Source organism: Ictalurus punctatus, chromosome 2 (genome assembly GCF_001660625.3).
Source record: "Ictalurus punctatus breed USDA103 chromosome 2, Coco_2.0, whole genome shotgun sequence".
Lineage (NCBI taxonomy): Eukaryota > Metazoa > Chordata > Actinopteri > Siluriformes > Ictaluridae > Ictalurus > Ictalurus punctatus.
In genome coordinates, this window is record NC_030417.2 from 30,602,615 (window position 1) to 30,624,104 (window position 21,490).

Below are 21,490 nucleotides of genomic sequence, written 5' to 3' on the forward strand. Positions count from 1 at the left end.
AAGCCTGCAAACAGTTTGCTGAAGACAAGCAGACTAAGGACATGGATTACTGGAACCATGTCTTGTGGTCTGATGAGACCAAGGTAAATTTATTTGGTTCAGATGGTGTTAAGCGTGTTTGGCGGTAATCAGGTGAGGAGAACAAAGACAAGTGTGTCTTGCCTGCAGTCAAGCATGGTGGTGGGAGTGTCATGGTCTGGGGCTGCATGCATGCTGCCGGCACTGAGGAGATACAGTTCATTGAGGGAACCATGAATGCCAACATGTACAGTGACACTGAAGCAGAGACTGGGCCACAAGGCAGTATTCCAGCATGATAACGACCCCAAACACACCTCCAAGACGACCACTGCCTTGCTAAAGAAGCTGAGGGTGAAGGTGATGGACTGGCCAAGCATGTCTCCAGACCTGAACCCTATTGAGCATCTGTAGGGCATCCTCAAATGGAAGGGGAGGAGCACAAGGTCTCTAACATCCACCAGCTCCGTGATGTTGTCATGGAGGAGTGGAACAGGACTCCAGTGGCAACCTGTGAAGCTCTGGTGAACTCCATGCCAAGAGGGTTAAGGCAGTGCTGGAAAATAATGGTGGCCACACAAAATATTGTCAATTTGGCCCAATTTGGACATTTTCACTTGGGGTGTACTCACTTTTGTTGCCAGCGGTTTACACATTAATGGCTGTGTGTTGAGTTATTTTGAGGGGACAGCAAATTTACACTGTTACACAAGCTGTACACTCAGTACTGTACATTGTAGCAAAGTGTCATTTCTTCAGTGTTGTCACATGAAAAGATATAATCAAATATTTACAAAAATGTGAGAGGTGTACTCACTTTTGTGAGATACTGTATATAGTGAGGGAAAAAAGTATTTGATCCCCTGCTGATTTTGTACGTTTGCCCACTGCCAAAGAAATGATCAGTCTATAATTTTAATGGTAGGTTTATTTGAACAGTGAGAGACAGAATAACAACAAGAAAATCCAGAAAAACGCATGTCAAAAATGTTATAAATTGATTTGCATTTTAATGAGGGAAATAAGTATTTGACCCCTCTGCAAAACATGACTTAGTGCTTGGTGGCAAAACCCTTGTTGGCAATCACAGAGGTCAGACGTTTCTTGTAGTTGGCCACCAGGTTTCTCAACCAGAGTTCTCCTAATCTCAGCTTGTTACCTGTATAAAAGACACCTGTCCACAGAAGCAATCAATCAATCAGATTCCAAACTCTCCACCATGGCCAAGACCAAAGAGCTCTCAAAGGATGTCAGGGACAAGATTGTAGACGTACACAAGTCTGGAATGGGCTAAAGACCATTGCCAAGCAGCTTGGTGAGAAGGTTACAACAGTTGGTGCGATTATTCGCAAATGGAAGAAACACAAAAGAACTGTCAATCTCCCTCGGCCTGGGGCTCCATGCAAGATCTCACCTCGTGGAGTTGCAGTGATCATGAGAACAGTGAGGAATCAGCCCAGAACTACACGGGAGGATCTTGTCAATGATCTCAAGGTAGCTGGGACCATAATCTCCAAGAAAACAATTGATAACACACTACGCCGTGAAGGACTGAAATCCTGCAGCGCCCGCAAGGTCCGCTGCTCAAGAAAGCACATATACATGCCCGTCTGAAGTTTGCCAATGAACATCTGAATGATTCAGAGGACAACTGGGTGAAAGTGTTGTGGTCAGATGAGACCAAAATTGAGCTCTTTGGCATCAACTCAACTCGCTGTGTTTGGAGGAGGAGGAATGCTGCCTATGACCCCAAGAACACCATCCCCACCGTCAAACATGGAGGAGGAAACATTATGATTTGGGGACAGGACAACTTCACCCCATCAAAGGGACGATGGACGGGGCCATGTACCGTCAAATCTTGGGTGAGAACCTCCTTCCCTCAGCCAGGGCATTGAAAATGGGTCGTGGATGGGTATTCCAGCATGACAATGACCCAAAACACACGGCCAAGGCAACAAAGGAGTGGCTCAAGAAGAAGCACATTAAGGTCCTGGAGTGGCCTAGCCAGTCTCCAGACCTTAATCCCATAGAAAATCTGTGGAGGGAGCTGAAGGTTCGGGTTGCCAAACGTCAGCCTTGAAACCTTAATGACTTGGAGAAGATCTGCAAAGAGGAGTGGGACAAAATCCCTCCTGAGATGTGTGCAAACCTGGTGGCCAACTACAAGAAACGTCTGACCTCTGTGATTGCCAACAAGGGTTTTGCCACCAAGTACTAAGTCATGTTTTGCAGAGGGGTCAAATACTTATTTCCCTCATTAAAATGCAAATCAATTTATAACATTTTTGACATGCGTTTTTCTGGATTTTTTTTTTTGTTATTCTGTCTCTCACTGTTCAAATAAATCTACCATTAAAATTATAGAATGGTCATTTCTTTCAGTGGGCAAACGTACAAAATCAGCAGGGGATCAAATACTTTTTTTCCCCCTCACTGTAATATATATACACACACACACATATATATAGATAAATATTATATACATACACTGATTAAATTAGAACTTTAATTAATATAAAGATTTTTTTTAAGTTATTGGCAGCCTTAAAGAATACTGCACATTATTATTAAAAAAAAAAAAAAAAAAAAAAAGTAAGTAAACTCCTTGAGGGGAAAAAATAGGCCAAACCCAAAATGGTTTTAAATGGACTTAACTGCAAATTATTAGTCAAGACCTCATGTACCATAACTTCAGCTCATTTACTTTTGCTGCAGTTAACTGTTTGGGGAAAGGTAGAAAGAGGGAACTTCACTTATTCTGCCTTATTGTACTCAAAGGTAAAATAATGATAATGATTAAAACGTTTGATGTAAAATTCAAAGTAATGTGTCTGGGTGTAAAAATGTAAATAAAAGTACAAATAAAAAATTTTTTTAATGTAAAAGCTGTCCATCAGATTACACATAAGGCTTAAACATTTAAAGAAATCAAAAGGGAAACTATCCCATACTAAGCTGCTTTATCTATTTAATTCTTGCTCATTTCCAGACTAATGATTTGTTGTTAAGACCATGAAAAGTTTAATATTTTGCCATTTTGGGTTTGGCTCGTTTTTGTTCTTTTTGCGCAGGAGTGAAGTATTGTTAGATGCCTTAATGAAAAGAAATGCAAAAATAATTATTTGTAAGTAAACAAACAAATAATGAATTATAAAGGCTTGACCCCATTTTGAACTACAGACCACAGGGCTATCAACACAACACGTGCAGCTGTACCACCACATCTTCTCACACTGCAGTACAAATACCACCACTACACACTAAATGCTGCCTTTCATTTACGTCAGCTCACACGCGTCTAATTTGGTGGAGAGTTTTTAATTTGACCCCCCCCTATAAAACAACAGTTTTAAAATAAAAAAATTATTAAACAAACAAAATTAAACAACATTATAGACAACATGACACCACTGTTTAGAGTTTGAAGTTTTGTTTATTTTTTGTATATTTTATTTTTTTTTTCCTTTTTTTAGTCATTTTATTATTTATTTAATTAGGGTTTGAGGAGGAAGGGAGAAATCTTGCTTTTTTTTTATAAAACATTTCATTCTTTCAGCTTTGTTTCATTCAATCATGCTCACTTGGTCATTCTCACTCGTTCGCTCGTTCCCTCCATTTTAGACACACTGTGCACCTGTCCTTTCAACTTAAACAAAAAAGGAAAGTCCTTCCAATTGATAAGAATAAAAACAAAAAAAAAGTCTGTTTCTGGAGCAAAGGGAAAGAAGTTTGTGTGTGTGTGTGTGTGTGTGTGTGTGTGTGTGTGTGTGTGTGTGTGTGTGTGTATGTGTGTGTGTGTGTGTGTGTGTGTGTGTGTGTGTGAGAGAGAGTGTGAGAGAGCGAGAGAGAGCACGAGTGTGCGTGAGAGAGAGAGAGAGAGAGAGAGAGAGAGAGAGAGAGAGAGAGAGAGAGAGAGAGAGAGTGAGTGTAGATGTGCCTGGTCCAGAATCAGCAAGAGGAATTCTCACTCAAATCACAAAAGATGAGGGGCAGATGGAGCCTGAATTCTGACTCAGTTTCCAGGAGGGTGGAAGGGCAGCTGCTGGGAAGGGTGGGGCTGTACCTGCACAGCTGGAAAAACAAAAACAATTTTCTATTACATGTGAACCAATGCTTCACGCATTTATTTACAACTTACTGCGATAGTTGCGTAGTTGAAAAAAAAATAAAAATTATATATATATAAAAAATAGTGTGTACTAGACTCCTTTTCCTATAAACTACAATAGAGAAGTGAAGTGATGTCGCTGTGTTATTATACAGTTAGTATGATGCAAATCTCTCTGCATTTAAACTACTGAAATACAGAAAAGGCAAGTTGGGATTATGTCCCAGGTGCTGAAGCCTCACCTGACGGGTGCCCGATGTAGGTGTAGTGCTGATGAGTTCCTTGTTGGGGTGGTGGGGGTGCATGTGAGGGGTGCTGAGGGCCAGGACCAGAACCAGGACCCTGTTGAGGAGGAGGGGCAGCATGAAGCAGCATCATCGGAGGAGGCCCATGACCCCCAGAGTGGTGAGGACCCGACAGTGCTGATTGGACATGAGCCTGAGAGAAAGCAGGAAAGAAACAGATCATCACTGACTGAGTCACAATAACGACAGACCTCTAGGTGAGAACACTAACAAAAGGCTTTGTTGAGTTTAATTACTTTGCCCCGACATTAAGCACCTTATTGCAGCTACTAATCATGCCTTCCAAACCAGACCCTCCAATAATACCATTAGTATTTTGTGTTTCAATACCAACAGCTAATTCACATCAATTTATATGCCAGATATGCCACATAATTGGATTTTTAAAAACGTACAACTGTGAAAAGAAATTTCCTGTAAGATTTATTAAGTATATTTGGAAGAGGTCTCTGGTGTCAGCAGTCTGGCTATTGCTTCAAGTTTTCTGACATTGAGGATGGAGGGCTTTGCACTTTCTCTCCAACACAACAAGCTGCATGTTTTCATCTTATTAACCTCAAGAGAGAGGAAAAAGAGAGGCTGGTGAGGTAACGAGAGAATGTTTATTGCTGATAACAGGAAATAATGCATTTAATGTGAAATTTCTGTGAAATGCAAGCATAAATTGATTTTTTTTAAAAAAGTAATGTCATTCTTTAATAAATTGTTAGTTTTGGCAAAGGAAGAAAACACTATGGGACGTTCCGTGATGATAATCACCTTCGGCACGGTAATGGTATCACACCATCCTGTCATCTTTTACTCCTTACTTCTTGCACACGTTCTCCTAGCAGCTGAACCTACACATGCTCAGCATCTAAATGGGCAACTACCCTTCTACTGATACAGTACCGGTGCTCGCTTGAGGTACTAGTCAAACTTTAAGAACCAACTCCACCAGTTTGAGAATCAAAAAAAAAAAATTTCCCTGACATGCTATGCTTTGGATTCTTCCATTTCTATATGTTGGTTGATAACCTTTTAACAGTTTGATACCATTTTATCTACTTCACCATCTCTGTGAAAAGTCAGTCATTTCTGTTTTAGATTTTGTCATAGCCATTTCCTGGTTTCTAACTTGATCCAGTTTGACCCTGTTTTAATGTCTGAAAACTTAAACTGAAGATATGTTCACTGCTTAAAGTCATTAGAAACAAATGTTTCACTGCAATAAAAATATTGCTTCCTTATATGAAACCAATAATGAACACGTGGCTTTGAAAATGAATTCTGAAGAACATAAAAATTTTTGCACTCAGCTGTACTGAGTTTTGGTGTAGATTCTGTAATACTAACGCTTTAATATTAACAGTGAGCACAAATTTAGTTTTTTTGCTGGTTAAACAAAATTGTTAAAAAAAAAACAAAAAAAAACAAGATATTCCTGTCTTAAACCATGCAGTATTTATTTCTCTAATTTCAACAACTTTCAGGGATGCTGTTCCAAAACCCCTGCAGTCACCGATTCTCGGTTCCAGACAACATTTTGGTGCTGCAACCCAACCAAACAGGTTTTGCTGACTGCGAACTTCCTGTTTTACACTGAAACCGTCCAAAATGACTCTGACACACAGGCCCTTTTCCAACTCCAAGGTGCATGAGACAGAGTGTAGGTGTGAGAGTATGCAGTACCTGTGCGAGCTGCCCAATGGATGAGTAGGGGTGGGGTAGGGGCTGGTGTCCTGGCAGGCTGTAGTATGAAGCCTGGGGAGAGCTGTGGCCTGGGGGCATGTTAGGGGGAGTGGGAGCTGACAGAGGAGCTGAATGATACAAGGTCTGCGGCTGTGGACCTGACTGACCAGACTAAAAAGAGAGAAAGAGAGAGAAAGAGAGAGAGAAAAACGGAGAGAATTTAATATAAAAACAGTATTCAGACCAATTAATAAAGTCTTAATTAATAACAACCCCATTTCTGTAAGATGCGGTGTGCTAAGTGTTGGGTAAGTACCTGTCCTGGGCTGGGGGCGGGGTGTTGCGGGGGCGGCTGGCTGCCGGTGGGAGTGGTGGAGGGCTGCGGAGGATGCATGGAGCCTGAGTGATGAGAGAATGACTGGGGGGCTGGAAATAAAATATCAAGATATTTTCTCAGCAATTTTACACATCCTGTTAACAGATAATCCATAAAATCAATGTATACTAAGCAACAAGCAAAACAGCATCCGTTCCACAGACTCTGCAAAGCTCTTGACTGCGCATACAAACAGCAGGTTTTATCAGTCGTAAGCGATTCTCGTGCACGTTTTAACACACCAAACCCCTAGTGGCAGAAAAGAATAACTACTAGAGATTGATATTTTGAGAGATTTTACGAGAACACACAACTGATGTATACCATCGTCAGCTATTGAGGGCGTTTCATTACGTAAATTTGCTCGACTTAGCAATGTGAAATGTCTGGTATTTCATTATATACAGCTGTGCATACGTGATTGAGAAATACTGATTTCCGACGCATCCACACGGACTTCGTGTACAGATTTAGAAATTGCGTGTTCTGTGCAAACTTTAGCTGCGTTTCCACCGCAGGAACTTTCCCCAGGAACTAGGGACTTTTGGAGGTACTCTGTGTTTCCACCGTAGGGACCAGGGTCTAAATTAAGTTCCAGGTAAAATATTTCCCCCTCAGAAAGTCCCTGCTCAGGAGTTGGTAGTTTTTCAAAGTTCAGTACCCCTGGGGGGTGGGACTTGGGCACTGAACATGCTGATTGGCTGAGTGCACGCAGCATTTTTTTTAACCACCATTTTTAAAAGTCTGTTGCAATGCGTACAGTAACAGAATCAACACAAAGGAGGTTCTTTAAAAATACGACAGAAGGACCGACGAAAAGGTTTAGCCTTAAGTATTTATGCCAAGGATGAAATACAGCGGGAACTGGAAATGGCGACCTGCGATGAAAAAGTATGTTTGAAGATATCAATTCGCTTAAAAGAGTTGGGCGTTGTTCACACAGGAAAACAGTGCAGAGAGAAGCTCATATGTGCACGCACTCGTGTGTCATCTCAGCAATAGCTGATAAAATCCATTTGCTTAGAATGACCAGCATTCTGAATTCGCTTTACTATCACTGCTAGTCTCTTTTTCAGCGTTCTCTCAATTACCTTTTTATCAAATACATCACAATCAACAGCATCACAGCTCGAATATCCTGCATGCTTCTTGTTGCAGTGTCTTTACCAGATTTCAGAAAATAGACTGTCTGTTTTAAAAAACACGAACCTTTATCCAAAGATTAAAAAAATAATACATTTCATACCGTGACCGGGAATCAAACCCAGTCCACGGCAGTAAGCGCGCCTAATCCTAACCACTGGACCACCAGTTTGGTTACAGAAAACTTTTGTTACTATTCAAAGGTTTCTATTCCAATCAGAGGCTGCTCCGTGTTCTCATGAGCCAAGCAAACATTTTACTTTATCATTAAAATCAGCTTTCTTTCTGTCAATAATCAGTCTGAATGCAGTATACTCCGAGGATTCATATCCTCGCCAAGGGCTTGTCAGGCACAGTCATACTATACGTCACCGGACTAATTTGCCTAATCTTCATGGTACTTTAGACCGCGATAGAAACATTTAAAAACAAAAAGATATGGAGGAAGTAATTGGTCCCTTGAAAAAAGTTCCTGGGACTAATTGATCTGGGTAATTTCAGTGGAAACGTGGCTTTTGTCATGCAAAGGTGCGTGGTGTGTGTTTGGGACATACCATACATGCCCTGCTGGGCTCCTGGGGGTCCCTCAGACTGGCCGGGGTATTGAGGACCAGGAGGTCCAAGAGTTTGAGGGTGTCCCGCTGAACTCAGCATACGTGCTCCACTTTGCAGCATGGAATACACCGGCTAACAAAGAAAAGAGACAGATGTTTTATCTGTTTCAGGAAATGACTAGGTTTGGACTATTTTATTCCGGTGTTCTGTGCATGAGAGACAGAAAGAGACAGTTGTGTACAAGTTTTGGTGAACTTTTGGTAGAATATGGGTATACCTGTCCAGGATAGTGTGGCATGGCAGGGATGACCTGGCTATACTGCAGGTAAGACTGAGGATAAGGAGAAGCCACAAGAGGAGGACCTGCTGCCGACGCCGCTGCCTGGATCATAGGAGGTGCCGACGAGTTGTGGTCTGGACGAGAGGGAACCACCGAGCCTGATCGGAAAGGAGCTAGGTCATAGCCATGGGTTGTGTGTGTGCATATTCAAGTCGGACCTGAACCTTTGGTTTGGATCCTCTCTACTGTCAGCTATGCTAACAAAACTCAGCACGTTTGTATAAGTAAGCAATCTGTCTAAGACAAGACAATATTTTGAGAACTAGAATGGTAAATTGTTGTGTCTCAAATACCTTTAGCTCTGGGATACTTTCCCTGGCTCACGGTAGACACGGCATACTGGTACATCTGAGGGGCCTGGCATAGACAGATCATAACAAAACATTACTTCTCAGTCACTCGTACATCAAAAACGTCCTCATAAAACCCCTTCACTGCCTGATAAGAACAAGTTACACAAATAGATTTAAACTGGCTGCAAGTACAGAAAACCAGGAAAGAAAAAGGCGCACGTGTGTGTGTGTGTGTGTGTGTTTACCTGCACAGAGTGGCCCTGTAAGGGTATTGTTGAGACGTAGCCCAGGTACTGAGGGGTGTACATGGCACCTTGTCCTGCAGGAGGCTGGAGCACCACTGAGGGGCTTGGAGGTGTGGGTCGTGGAGTCGTGGGGGTTGCAGAAGGCTTCACCTAGAACACCAAAACACAGCGGAAGCTGGTGTGTATACTATAGCATGTACAACGAAGTGAAATGTTGCCTGAGTACAAGTGTGTGTGTGCATGAGGAGAAAAAAAAAAAAGCTGAAAGATAGCCAGAGCACTCACCATAGTCAGAGGTGCCTTGGCAGGATTGAACTCTTTGGCATTGGGATTTAGTGTGGACTTCTTCACTTGACTGTACGGGGCAAAGAAGGAAATGGTGTTTATAAAAAAAAAATTAAAGAGCAAAAAAGAAAATGTAGCTACACTAATAAAGGATGCAGTAACTGTAAAATGTAATGTGTAAACACAAACAACAACAGACTGCAAAGTGAAGAGGCAGTAGTGATCAAATATTTGATACAGCAGCATTGAAGGTTCTTTTCACTATTGTAAAGAACAGTGTTGAAGATTACTCCTGACACAATTAGAAATACACTACCAGTCAAAAGCTCAGACACACTCACTCATTATTTCCCCCTACCTTTTTATAATTATAATAATAAAGTCATCAAAACTCTAGAATAACACAAATGGAACTATGGGAATTATGTTGTGATAAAAAATCCAAAATAAATCTAAATAAATTTAGTATTTTAGTATCTTCAAAGTAGACGCCCTTTTTGCCTAGAATTTCACAACCGAGTTCTTGAGGAATCCCCCGGAGATACTTTTTAAACTGTAATAAAGGAGTTCCCACCTATACTGGACACTTATTGGCTGCTTTTCGGATATATTTCTCTCCGAGTTGTCTCTTTAAAAATAATATTTTTTGTAAATAAAATGTTAGTTTTCTAATGAAAGAAATGAATATGTTGACACAATTATATTTTTGTCTACAACACCGATTTCAAACATTTAATCAAACACCTTCAGATCAAAAGGTTTTTAAAATCATGAGAAACATTTCAGTTGAGTGTCTCCAAACTTTTGACCGGTAGTGTAAGCGTCACAAGGCTTCATCCACCCATCTGCTCAGCGTAGCCAAAACGACAGAGAAAGCAGTAAGACAGCTGATCGTGTTATGATTTTTACTCCATACTACCAAATCCACCCACGTTTGGTAGATGAACAGTTAAAACAGGGTTAGTGTTCGACAACAGCGATGTTTTGGGAATATAAAACATCGCTGCTCATGTTCTTTAACAACCTCTCCACCCTCCTACTCACTCAGCTACACCCTCCACTCTGTCCGCGATCTCTGGTCTGCCGTCCTCCCTGCCTGGTGTCCTCGCAGGATGGGGCGGTACTGCTGTTTGTCCATCTGCACCAGAGGGTTGGGAAACACCAGCAGGTGTGGCAGAAGGTGTGACGGCGGGTGTGACAGATGGCGGGGTGGCTGCAGCCTGACCGTCGGCGCTCGTTTCTCTGCCTGCTTCATCTGACGGAAGCTCCTGTGTTGGAGTAGTTGTAGGCGACACCGCCTTGGGCTCTGCGGAAGGGGTGGAGTCTGTCTGTGTGCTTTGGGTAGGGCTTGGCTGAGCAGGATCACCAGGTGTGGCTGAAGTGTTGGGGCTAGAGGGAGAGGAGCTAGAGTGAAGCTGAGACAGAAAGTGTGTGTTAGAATTTTAACTGTCTGTAAATGCTCAATAAATAAATAAAGCAAAACTGAATGATCATATTTCACTCACTCTGAACTCCTTCCCAAACTTGCGAAGTTCCTCAATCTGTGACCTTTGCTGAAGTGAGGCAGCTGGAAAACAAAAGGAGGGAAATCATTTAAGCAAAAATAAAATTTACATGTCATAATAGACAATTTAACACACACACACACACACAAAATACCTTTACAGCCCTTGCCTTCCTGAGGACTAGCAGGGCTCTCTGTCCTCTCCTTGGATAAGATCTCATTCACTGACACAAAAAGTTGCGCGAAAAGAAAAAATGAAAATAAATGAACAGAACACAGAAATGGAGAGAAAACTTGACATACAATCAGGAAAAAATGACTTTTTTGGCTATAAATGAGATTAACGACAGAAGATTGTGCAGGATTAATGCTGCTCACCATCTACAGGGAAGAGTGGGGTGGGGCCCGAGGGCTTTGGGGTCACCATGGTAACTGATGAGGTGTCCAGGTAGGTAGGAGTGGTCAGAGGGGGATCCTGGTTGGGTGCATCGGGTTTGGGGGAATGGGAGACTGGAGAAAGAAAAGGAAAGAAGGTAAGAGGAGTGGTTAATGAAAATGACAGTTAGTGAATCATGACATGATTTTTCATTTACGCAAACTACAAGTGCAACAGTGGGTTCACCTGTAGGTGAAGAGTGAGAGTTGGTACGCAAGCTTCTGGGCTGTGCAGGCCTTTGAGATTTGGGAGATGTTCTAGATGACACTAGATCACAAAAATAAATAAATAAATAAATAAATAAATAAACAAACAAACAAACAAACAAACAAACAAACAAACACACACACACACACACACACACACACAATGCCATATTGAAAGAATTATAAAAATATATAAAATCACAGGGATTATAAGTCACAAAATAATCACAGATGCCATTAAACAATTACCTCCATTAACAGGTCGTGTAGAGTCTGAGAGAGACTGGGGGTGTGAAAGAGAATGCGGGAGCATGTGTGGGACAGGAGGACTGGCATGGCCTGCCTCTAAGGGCCGGGGCTGAGCAGGTGGGCTACACTGTGCTTGGTGGGGAGAATATCCACCTCTGATCGACAACGGACTATTCCTATCAGAAGGCGGTGTGGGCTGACCGCTGCCAGACGGAAGAGGTGGCCTGGGGGACGAGCTCGAGGGGGCCGGTCTGTTCGTTCGATTAGGAAGAGAGGACGAGGGTCCTCCTCTTTCTCGGTCACCTCTGGACGTACCGATTTCTCGTTCTCTCGCTCTTTGGGGTAAGGGAATGTATTTGCCGTCCCTAAGAGAAATCAACAACGAAGGAAGAACATCTGTAAGGAACCAAACCAAAGTGATGTGAAACTAAGATTTGAGCTGAGTGACGCAGCATACTGACCGGCTCCCGGGGCCGGAGAAGCCAGGGCTGTCTCTCCCCCTCTCTCTCTCGCCTCCATCCCGTATCACTGCGCTGAACTTGTCCTCCTCGCTCCTCCCTTCGTCGTTCTCTAGCGCCACTCTGTGGCGGTACTGTGCGCTGGCCTCAATCTCGTTAGCCAGTCGCGCAGCTCGTGCCTCTCGCTGCCGGAAACCCTCCGAGCTACCTCGCTCTAGAGGAACCCTGAAAGAGAGAAAGAGTGATCGATCTTCCGGGTACAAAGTTTCTTTGTGGAAATGTTTAAGACACTACCTGGCTCAGCAGACCCTCTCTACACACCCATACTGACATACATCTCGAACAATCCAAACCGTCTTCGGTTCTACTGCGCTTAATCTGTGTTTGCAAGCTCAGACTAAGAGATAAGACAAACAGAAGAGCAAATATCGTTTTTCAGTAGCGCGTGTTAGAGAGACTCACGTGTACATCGAGAGGCTCGAGTCATAGGTGGACTTCACCCCATACGTTTCTTCGTTGAAGCGGAACATCTCACTGGCATCCCAACCATTAGTCTGTCAGAGAGAGAGAGAGAGAGAGAAAGTTTGTTAGTTTGTTTAAACGCCATGCAAATATATTTTTCCTAAAAACTCTAAACTTGCATCAGGTTTGACTTTGCTAAAAATTTCTTCCAGAGTGTTGACTGAATAAAAAAAAAAGTTTCTCATGGGGTTAGGACCAGTACAGTCTAATAAAACATGTTTCAAGGATAATGGATTCTGGCAGAAGGTATATGTTGGAGAGAGAGACAGAGAGAAAGACCAAAGTGTGAAAACCATTCATAGATTCAGTATGTACAGCTAACTAGTGAGTGGGAACTTTTGACTCAAATTAGGAAAAAACATGTCACAGTCTGTTTTAAAAGCATGATGTGACCTAGAATTGACACCAGACACAACACAAAAATATATAAAGACTACAAGAAATAGTCTCGCTTTAAAACAGATGAGCTTTGCTGTACCTTTCACTTCAATATGACTCAAACTTGACTAATGGTGTAATGATGCAAGATGGAGAACTACACAACCACATGCAGGCAGTGGAGGCCCAGAGGTTCTGATCTTCTGATCATAAGGTCATGAGTTCAAATTGCAGCACCGCCAAGTTGCCACTACTGGGCCCTTGAGCAAGACCCTTCACATACAACGGCTCAGCTATATAAACGAGGTGAACCCAAGTCGTTCTGGATAAAGATGTCTGCCAAACAGCGTAAATGTGAATTGGAAATTCCTTTCACTTTCTCTGAAACACCAATCTAGATGGACCTACAAACTGTACGATTAGAGTTCCTTCGTTGACAGGAGTAGAACTCGCATTATAATATGGAGCTCTATGGTTTTCTTTAAGGGTGCGGGTGATCTTTCAGTGTGCGCACCGTGTTTCAACTCACTGTGTCTGTATCTAGATCGTAGTTCTCTCCGTTGCTGTCTCCACCATCCCACCTCTGCAGCACCTTCTCTCTGTGATCACCGTTTACTCTGGATGAGCTGATCGCAGAGTCTGTAAAGGTGTCTACAAAAATACACAAAGATGAATGTAATTAGGCTACACAAGACAAGTCTGGATCAATATTAAAAGAGACTTTACGTGCAACACTCCAGAGCGTGTGCACACACACACACCTCGTGTAGCAAAATTGAGATCCACATCTCTGCAGGTCATGGTGATCAAGTCATTAGGGCTAAAGATCATGGTGTCCGTGATCTCCTCTCTCCTGGGGTGTGTAGATGTACCACCTCCACAGCCATCCCCTTCCTCAGTCCTTAGTTTGTGCACAGCATCCACCGCTAGCTCACACTGCAGTGCAAAATCAATTCAATCAATTATAAATCGATCAATAATATTCCAAAACACAGAGCTTAAAACTAAACACAGGCTCTCGTCAGAACGTCTCAATTGGGGTTTGCCAGAATTGTTTTTACTGTTGTAATAATGTATTTAAATAGGCAAATAAATAATCAGACATTTATAATGCCATGTTAATTTATAAGCAAGTTTCCTGTGGCTTGATGAAAGAAGTTCATTAATGACCATTTATTTTAACTTTTTTCAAATACGCATCAATTTTCTACTTAAAAAAAATAAAAATTTAGGTGCTACAAGTGACAACAAGGGAGCAGTTTGTTTACAACATTTAGTGCCTTTTTTAATGCATGAATCGCACTTAGCATATAACGGACTACGTCCTACAATGCAGTCCTTTACAGCGAGTATATACAGTGTATCAAAATTCATGATCATAGTGGATTTGTTACATACATCAAGACATAATACTGAGTAAACGATTTCTTCTTTAAATGTTTGATTACATGACTACTAAAATCACTCGAAATGTCCACTGGTAGGTGTGTTTAATGCACGGAAGCATCTTGCTTACTCTTGAACTTAGTGTCTTAAAGATCCCCTCGTACACACTACCGTTCTTCACCCGCACGTCACACCTAGAGCCCTAGGAAGAGAAGAATTTGAAAAATAAATAAGAAAAAGGAAAGATAAAGATGGTTGAGATGCAAATCATGAACAAAGACATTATTTTTGATTTGACAATATTTTTTATTATTATTTTTATATTTAAAAAGCAGAAATTGATACGTTTTAACACAAAGATGTTGAGAGAGATGAGACAAGGAAACAACCAAACAGTTCTCATTCACTCAGGTACTAATCAAACTTGATCACACAAGGAAACTCACCACTACAGCCGTGAGGAAATGGAGCATCCGGGAATTATTATACACTCCCTCAAACACCTAAAAGTGAAAGAAAAAGAAAGCAGATCACTTTCGGTTTTCTAAATAAATAAGCCCTTTAAAAGAACACAATTTGAAAAAAAATTAAAAAATAAAAATACTGACAGAGGGGTACACATCTTTCACGCATGCAATTTTTATACTCAAACTTAATGCCAATTAAACAGGAAGCACGTAAGCATGTGCACAAAATTAAAAACGAAACTGACTAAGATAAACCCAAGATGAGAATGTGTGAACCCTGGTAATGCTGCCATTAAAAAATGTAACTGACTCAAAGCTAGGACACTACCTGTAAGGGTGTGCCAATAATATTGTTGGGTTTTGAGTGTGAAAGAGTCTATGCAGGCAAGTGTACGAGACACATAAGCACATGTATGATAAGAATGAGAGAATATTTGAGTTTACATACAGGAGGAGACTGTGAGGGAGGCTTCACAGAGTTTCTGTTCCTGAAAACAATAAAAGAATAAAGCAAACGGTCAGGACAAGATCGTAACATGGTCTTTTCAAAGGTCATAAATGTACTGAACAGGGACAGAGATCGTAAAACACAAGCAATTTGTTCAAATAAATGCGTTAACACCTGTGTAAGGTCACACGATGTGTACATCACTATTGGTTAATAAGAATTGTGTGTGTGTGTGTAAAACAAAAACATAACACAAACTTAAAATCATCCAAGGTGCCAACAAGTGGATCCTCTTTTAGAGCATTAAAATAACTACACCACCAAAACCTTTGTTTAATCATTTTAATGTTATTCTTCTTCATATTTGGACTGGTATCCCGGCCGTGTACATTACATTAGTGCTGCCCTTACTGGGACCTTCAGCTCCAAAACATGGCCACAGTGCTATTGTGTAATGATGGTATGGAACGTTAGCAAACCATTAGCGACAGCTAAGAAGCAAGTTTTACAACCGAGTTATATTTTGACATTTATTTCTACTTCTACAAGCGACAACGATATGTAGAGACAGCTCTTGGTGAGTAATACTGATCAGATTTGCATTAGCAAATACCTACGCGTCAGCTAACAGGCTAGCTTTAGCCAGGATGAGCAAACAACATCGTGACGATAAAGGATAAATAAACAGCCCTCCGTAGCGATCAATCTATAAATGTCTCATTTTCACCACCTATTGCGGGCATGACATCTAAAAATAGATCTATAGATAAATATATATATATATATATTAATACGTTTTTATCACGTGCATTCCAGGTTTCCGGTCGGTCTAAAACTGCTCGAAGAGAGAAGCACAAACGCCGTCCTGTATCATATGGATTACAAAAACAACAACAAAACCCTGCCGAGCTCTCGTTCGTGTCCGTCCCGAAAACGCTCATTGGTCAGTCTGAGCGTCAATCAACACGTTTCCGTATCCTATTGGCTCAGACTTACTGTAAAGGCGGGTGTTTATGTTTTAGAACCAGAGTTAATTCATTGGTCACCCTGAATGTCAATCAGGACTTCTCATCTGTAATTGGCCCGCAGGTCTGCTAATTCAATAAGATATTGTCCAATTGGTCTTTTCTGAAGCGTACATCATTTAGCCGTAATGTACACGCCCCCTTTAACCGGTAGGCCTCATGATGAAATACCAATCCTCGGTGTTTCTCTGAAGAGTAAACCGGATTCAGATTACCTTCCAGGGGTTGGTCTGGTAGTGTTACTCCCAGGAACTGTCGGTGACATGCCGGCCGATCCAGAAGGTCCATTAGACGTTTTACGGCCACTTGGTCCAGACTGTTGCTGACAAAATAATATTTATTAATATAATCATATTTTTCGCTTAATGATTGTCTTCACGTGATATTTCGCTTTTGCGATTTCCATGCTGGCTGACCGGCGACTGGAAACTAGCACGACAACACGCTAGCTAGCCTATTAGCTAACCTAGCTAGTTTGGTAATGGACAGTGTAATTTAATCGACCTTTATCTAGGTTTGGTTTACAGAAAAGGCTGTTACAGTCAGATGGGGACTTATAAATACTTACATTCTGGCGGCGGAAAGACATCGCTAGCCGCTAACTAGGCTGGTCAGCTAATGTTGTGGCGCGTCTCAGTGTTCTCTGGCGTATGCTAGCAACCTTGATAGCTAGCTAGCTAAATCTCGGAATACGCGTCAGAAATATCCTGCACCCGTCGATAGCTTCCTTTCCAAGTGCCCAGAATCTTCTTCTGTCTTTATTCTGAAAACATGTCATGAGCACTCTTGAGAAAAGTGTCAAACAGTATTTCTTAATTTTTTGCTAAAATAGCCGGTACCACGTCTTAAGATTTGCCTTAAACATAATGGCAACCCGCTTTCAGCAAATCTCTTTTGATTGGTCCGAACAGGATTAATGACGCAATGACGCACTACGTGCTCTGTACAGGGAGCTCGTGGAGGCGAGCCATAGTTGTGTGATGCATCTGAATCTCCGAGAAATCACCATGCAAGGTTATTTGAAAATAAAATTAATTAATAAAAATATTAGGTATATTTTGATTACACTGGTCCTCTGCTGGTTAAAGGAGATAAACGGCTGCCTTGGAATAAGAAATAGCCCAGTATAGCAAAATGCTGACAGGCCTGGTTATATTGATTAGATCAGTGGTTCTCACACGTTTTCAGCGTGAGGCCACACTTGTGTAGGGCGCATCCCTTTGTGCCCCCTTAGAGTCGTCTAATGTTCACAGTTTCGGGTTTTTCACACTAGGATCTTCTGTATGAACTTTCACAGATAAGAGACTATGTCCTCTATCTAAAAACTTTTTAATCAGCGTGTGGCTAACAGTATACTATTACATCAGCACATGTCTCTGTTTGGTGTGTCTTAGTGTGCTGTGTATAATTGATTTCATTTATTAATTTCTCATTTTTATGTACATCATAGTGTAAAGGTACACAATCCCTTCTTACATACAGGTAAAATTAAGAGAAAAATAATAATAATAATGTTTTCCAGAATTTCCGTGACCCCAAACGGCCTTCTCAGAAATATGGGAAAACTCATGTTTTTGAATGTGTTATTGATAAGATCTAAGAGGCAAATCTAAAGACTAGTCATGTGAGTAAGGAAAAAGTCATGTGTTAAGCTAAATAGAAATTGTCATCTTTATAATCTCTATAATTCTTAACCTGCCAGATCACCATGTCCACTCCATGCCCACTCCACCCATCAGGATCCTACCACATAGGCATTTCATATAGTTTTATCTTTTAATACCTTCACGTAACTCCCCAGGGGTCAGTTCTTAATCCACTTTTGGTTCAATTTGATACTAAAACCACTGGGCTCTGTAATAAGATCTCTACACGGGTGACACAACATCTCTCTTTCTCCTACCACCTCCTGGTAGAAGATACCGCACTGTATAATTTATAGCATCTCTCCCTTGATGAAGACCAGACACAACACAAAAATCTGGACTCTCTACCTACCAGCTAAAAATCCTTTTTATGTTGGACCTCTCAAATACACTCAACACCCTCAGAGTCCATCCAACAGGTATGGCTAAGAATCTTATGGCTGTGAAGGTCACAGCAACCACCAGAACCTATAGATTTCTTTTTCACAATATCAGAATACAACCTTTCCTGATTACAGAAAAAGGTCAAACTCTCCCGCAATCTATAGTCTTTTCCAGATTTATTTACTGTAATTATCTAGTTGCAGGTCTCCCGTCATGTGCTATACCTCCTCTGCAGAGCATTTAAAATGCTCTGGCTCATAACCTCCTGTTCTTTCTTGAATTATTCCCTTACTAATGCTAATAAAAATTCTTGTCCTTAAATTTCAGGCATCAATGGGCTCTGCGCCTCATTATACACGCATCATGGTTCAGAACCACATACCCACAAGCCATCTCAGTGCTTCCACTCCACGTCACATAACATGTCCGGCCTACACAATGGTGAAATCAGCTTTACTCTGCAGTCCTAACAGCCCTGTCTTAAATCCTTAAGAAGAGGTCTAAAACCTACACTTCAGACAACATCTAGGATAACAGTTAATTGTTAACTGTCTGAATGATTTTTTCCAGAATTTGTGCTTGGTTTAGATTGTGCCTTTTGTTGCAGAATAGACCACTCAAACCAGCATTAATCTGTGGTTTTTAGTCTTTAGGGTAGTCTTTAGTGCAGGTGCAAGTAAAAATAATAACGGTGGGTTATTAGTGAGTGGGTCTAGTCAAAATCTATTTGGAAATGGGTGAGAGTGGGATTAAAAACACATCCTCACGAACACTTCTTATATACAGATAAGCCATAACATTGAAACCGCCTGCCTAATATTGTGTCGGTCCCCATTGTGCCACCAAAACAGCTCTGACCCATTGAGGCATGGACTCCACAAGACCTCTGAAGGTGTGCTGTAGCACCAAGACATTAGCAGCAGATCCTTTAAGTCCTGTAAATTGTGCAGTGGGGCCTCCATGGATGAGACTTCTTTTACCAGTACATCTGGTAAAAGAAGTCCGATCCATGGAGGCCCTACCTCACATCTTACAGGACTCGATCGGATTGAGTTCTGGGGAATTTGGAGGCCAAGTTGAACTCTTTGCCTTATTCCTCAAACCATTCCTGAACAATTTTTGCAGTGTATATTATCCTGCTGCAAGAGGCCACTGCCATTAGGGAATACCTTTTCCATGAAGATGGGTACTTGGTCTGCAACAATCTTTAAGGTAGTTAGTACCTGTCAAAGTAACATCCACATGAATGCCAGGACAAACAGAACATTGCCCAGAGCATCACACTTCCTCCACCGGCTTGCCTCCTTATCCACAGTACATCCTGGTGCTATTCCCCAGTAAATGACGCACACTCACGAGGCAGGCGGTCCACATGATTTAAAAGAAAACATGACTCTTCAGACCAGGCCACCTTCATCCACTGCTCCATGATCCAGTTCTGATGCTCACATTCCCATTGTAGGTGCTTTCAGCAGTGGACAGGGGTCAGCATGGGCACTCTGACCAGTCTGCAGCTACGCAGCCACATACACAGCAAGCTACGATACACTGTATTGACACCTTTCTATCATAGTCAGTATTATTTGTGCTAGAGTAGTTCTTTTGTAGGATCGGACCAGACGGGTTAGCCTTTGCTCCCTCTGTGCATCAATGAGCTTTGGGCGCCTATGACCTTGTTGCCAGTTCACTGGTTGTCCTTCCTTGGACCGCTTTTGCTAGGTACTAACCACTGCATACCAGGAATACCCCACACGACCTGCCTTTTTGGAGATGCTCTGACCCAGTCATCTGGCCATCACAATTTGGCTCTTGCTAAAGTCACTTAGATCCATATGCTTGCCTATTTTTCCTGCTTCCATTTAATACACGGAAAGAAAAGTAATAGACCGTCAACTCAATGTTTTAGGTTACAAATGTTGGGCCGAGTTACGAAGTTAATCAGCTTATATCATGTGCATGAAAAGCTGTGCTCCATCAAACCAAATCTGATGAAAGGATTGCTTATAAGCTGATATCTTGAATCAGGTCTACTGGAGCATAGAACAAACTAAAATACACAGTGCAAGATTGTGACATCCTGTGATTCAACTATGAAATACCACACTGTCAAATACTCTCCTTGTAAATGAATAACCAACTTTTCAAATAATTCTTAGGAAATCCTAATGGCTTTTTATGTAAAATTCCCACAGGTATATTGTTTAACATCTAGTCAGACAAGAGACCTTACAAACATCAACATGCCTGTTTAAGCTGCACAAGACCTTCTTCATACGAGTTTCACTGCAGTTGCACACAGACACAAGACTCCAAAACATGTTTCAGTATATTTATATCACCATTGTCATATATTATTATTATTATTATTATTATTATTATTATTATTATTATTATTAAATTCATTGTAGTACCTGAAACTAATTACACAGAGTGGACAACACAGTCCACCTCAACACACGGTCCCAGCACAGAGAGAGAGAGAAAGAGAGAGAAAGAGAGAGATAAAAGGCACATATAGAAGTTCAAAAGTCAAGGAAAGGGGAAGAGAATAAAATAATCAGTGTAAGGGTAATACACAAATTAAAAAAAAAAAAAAAAAAAAAAAACAACTGCAAGAGGGTGACTACAAAAAGACAAGGATCTGATGATGAGATGTGGGTGCTGTGGATGAAGGGGTAAAATGGAAAGGGGAAGGAGACAAAATCAAAGTTGACTGGCACAGAATGAATGATGACGATGACAAAACGACACGGGAAGGCACAGGGAGTTAACTGCCATTTGTCCTGGTCTTTTTTTTTTTCTTTCCAAAACACTTTCTTGAAATATGGGGAAACTGGAACAAGGCAAAGAAGAAATTAGTGTGGGACAGGCTGAGGGAGATGACAAGCTATACAAAAAAAGGCACAAAAATGTGAAACTCAGTCTGGAGAACAATAATATGCATACATAGAGTAAACAACATACAACAACGGCATTTTTAAAACAACATAAAAAATAAAATTAATACTATTTTTTTTTAGACAATTATTACTATCAATG

At 41.3% G+C, this 21,490-nt stretch overlaps 1 protein-coding gene across 6 annotated transcripts; it reads right to left on the reverse strand.

Annotated features, from left to right (window-relative positions):
• Window positions 1–3,434: 3,434 nt before the first annotated feature.
• Window positions 3,435–17,320, reverse strand: atxn2l (ataxin 2-like). 6 transcript variants are annotated; one of them, XR_008393393.1, is made up of 25 exons: window positions 16,990–17,320; window positions 16,637–16,743; window positions 15,397–15,436; window positions 14,928–14,984; window positions 14,612–14,683; window positions 13,857–14,031; window positions 13,625–13,746; window positions 12,658–12,749; window positions 12,199–12,420; window positions 11,738–12,102; window positions 11,469–11,549; window positions 11,225–11,356; window positions 11,002–11,139; window positions 10,848–10,909; window positions 10,387–10,757; window positions 9,343–9,412; window positions 9,058–9,207; window positions 8,813–8,876; window positions 8,457–8,617; window positions 8,179–8,311; window positions 6,422–6,531; window positions 6,106–6,276; window positions 4,372–4,567; window positions 3,945–4,092; window positions 3,435–3,908 (listed from the first exon to the last, which is right to left on the reverse strand). XR_008393393.1 is itself a non-coding variant. In XM_047149288.2 (24 exons), the coding sequence occupies exons 1-24, from the start codon at window positions 17,008–17,010 to the stop codon at window positions 4,034–4,036; spliced, it is 3,165 nt and encodes a 1,054-aa protein (XP_047005244.1). In that variant the 5' UTR covers window positions 17,011–17,320; the 3' UTR covers window positions 3,435–4,033. The 6 variants fall into 6 exon arrangements, 5 of the variants coding, with proteins under 5 accessions (XP_047005244.1, XP_017350239.1, XP_047005243.1 ...); XM_047149288.2 differs by having other exon boundaries at window positions 3,435–4,092; window positions 16,637–16,737; XM_017494750.3 differs by having other exon boundaries at window positions 3,435–4,092; window positions 11,002–11,070.
• Window positions 17,321–21,490: the final 4,170 nt, after the last annotated feature.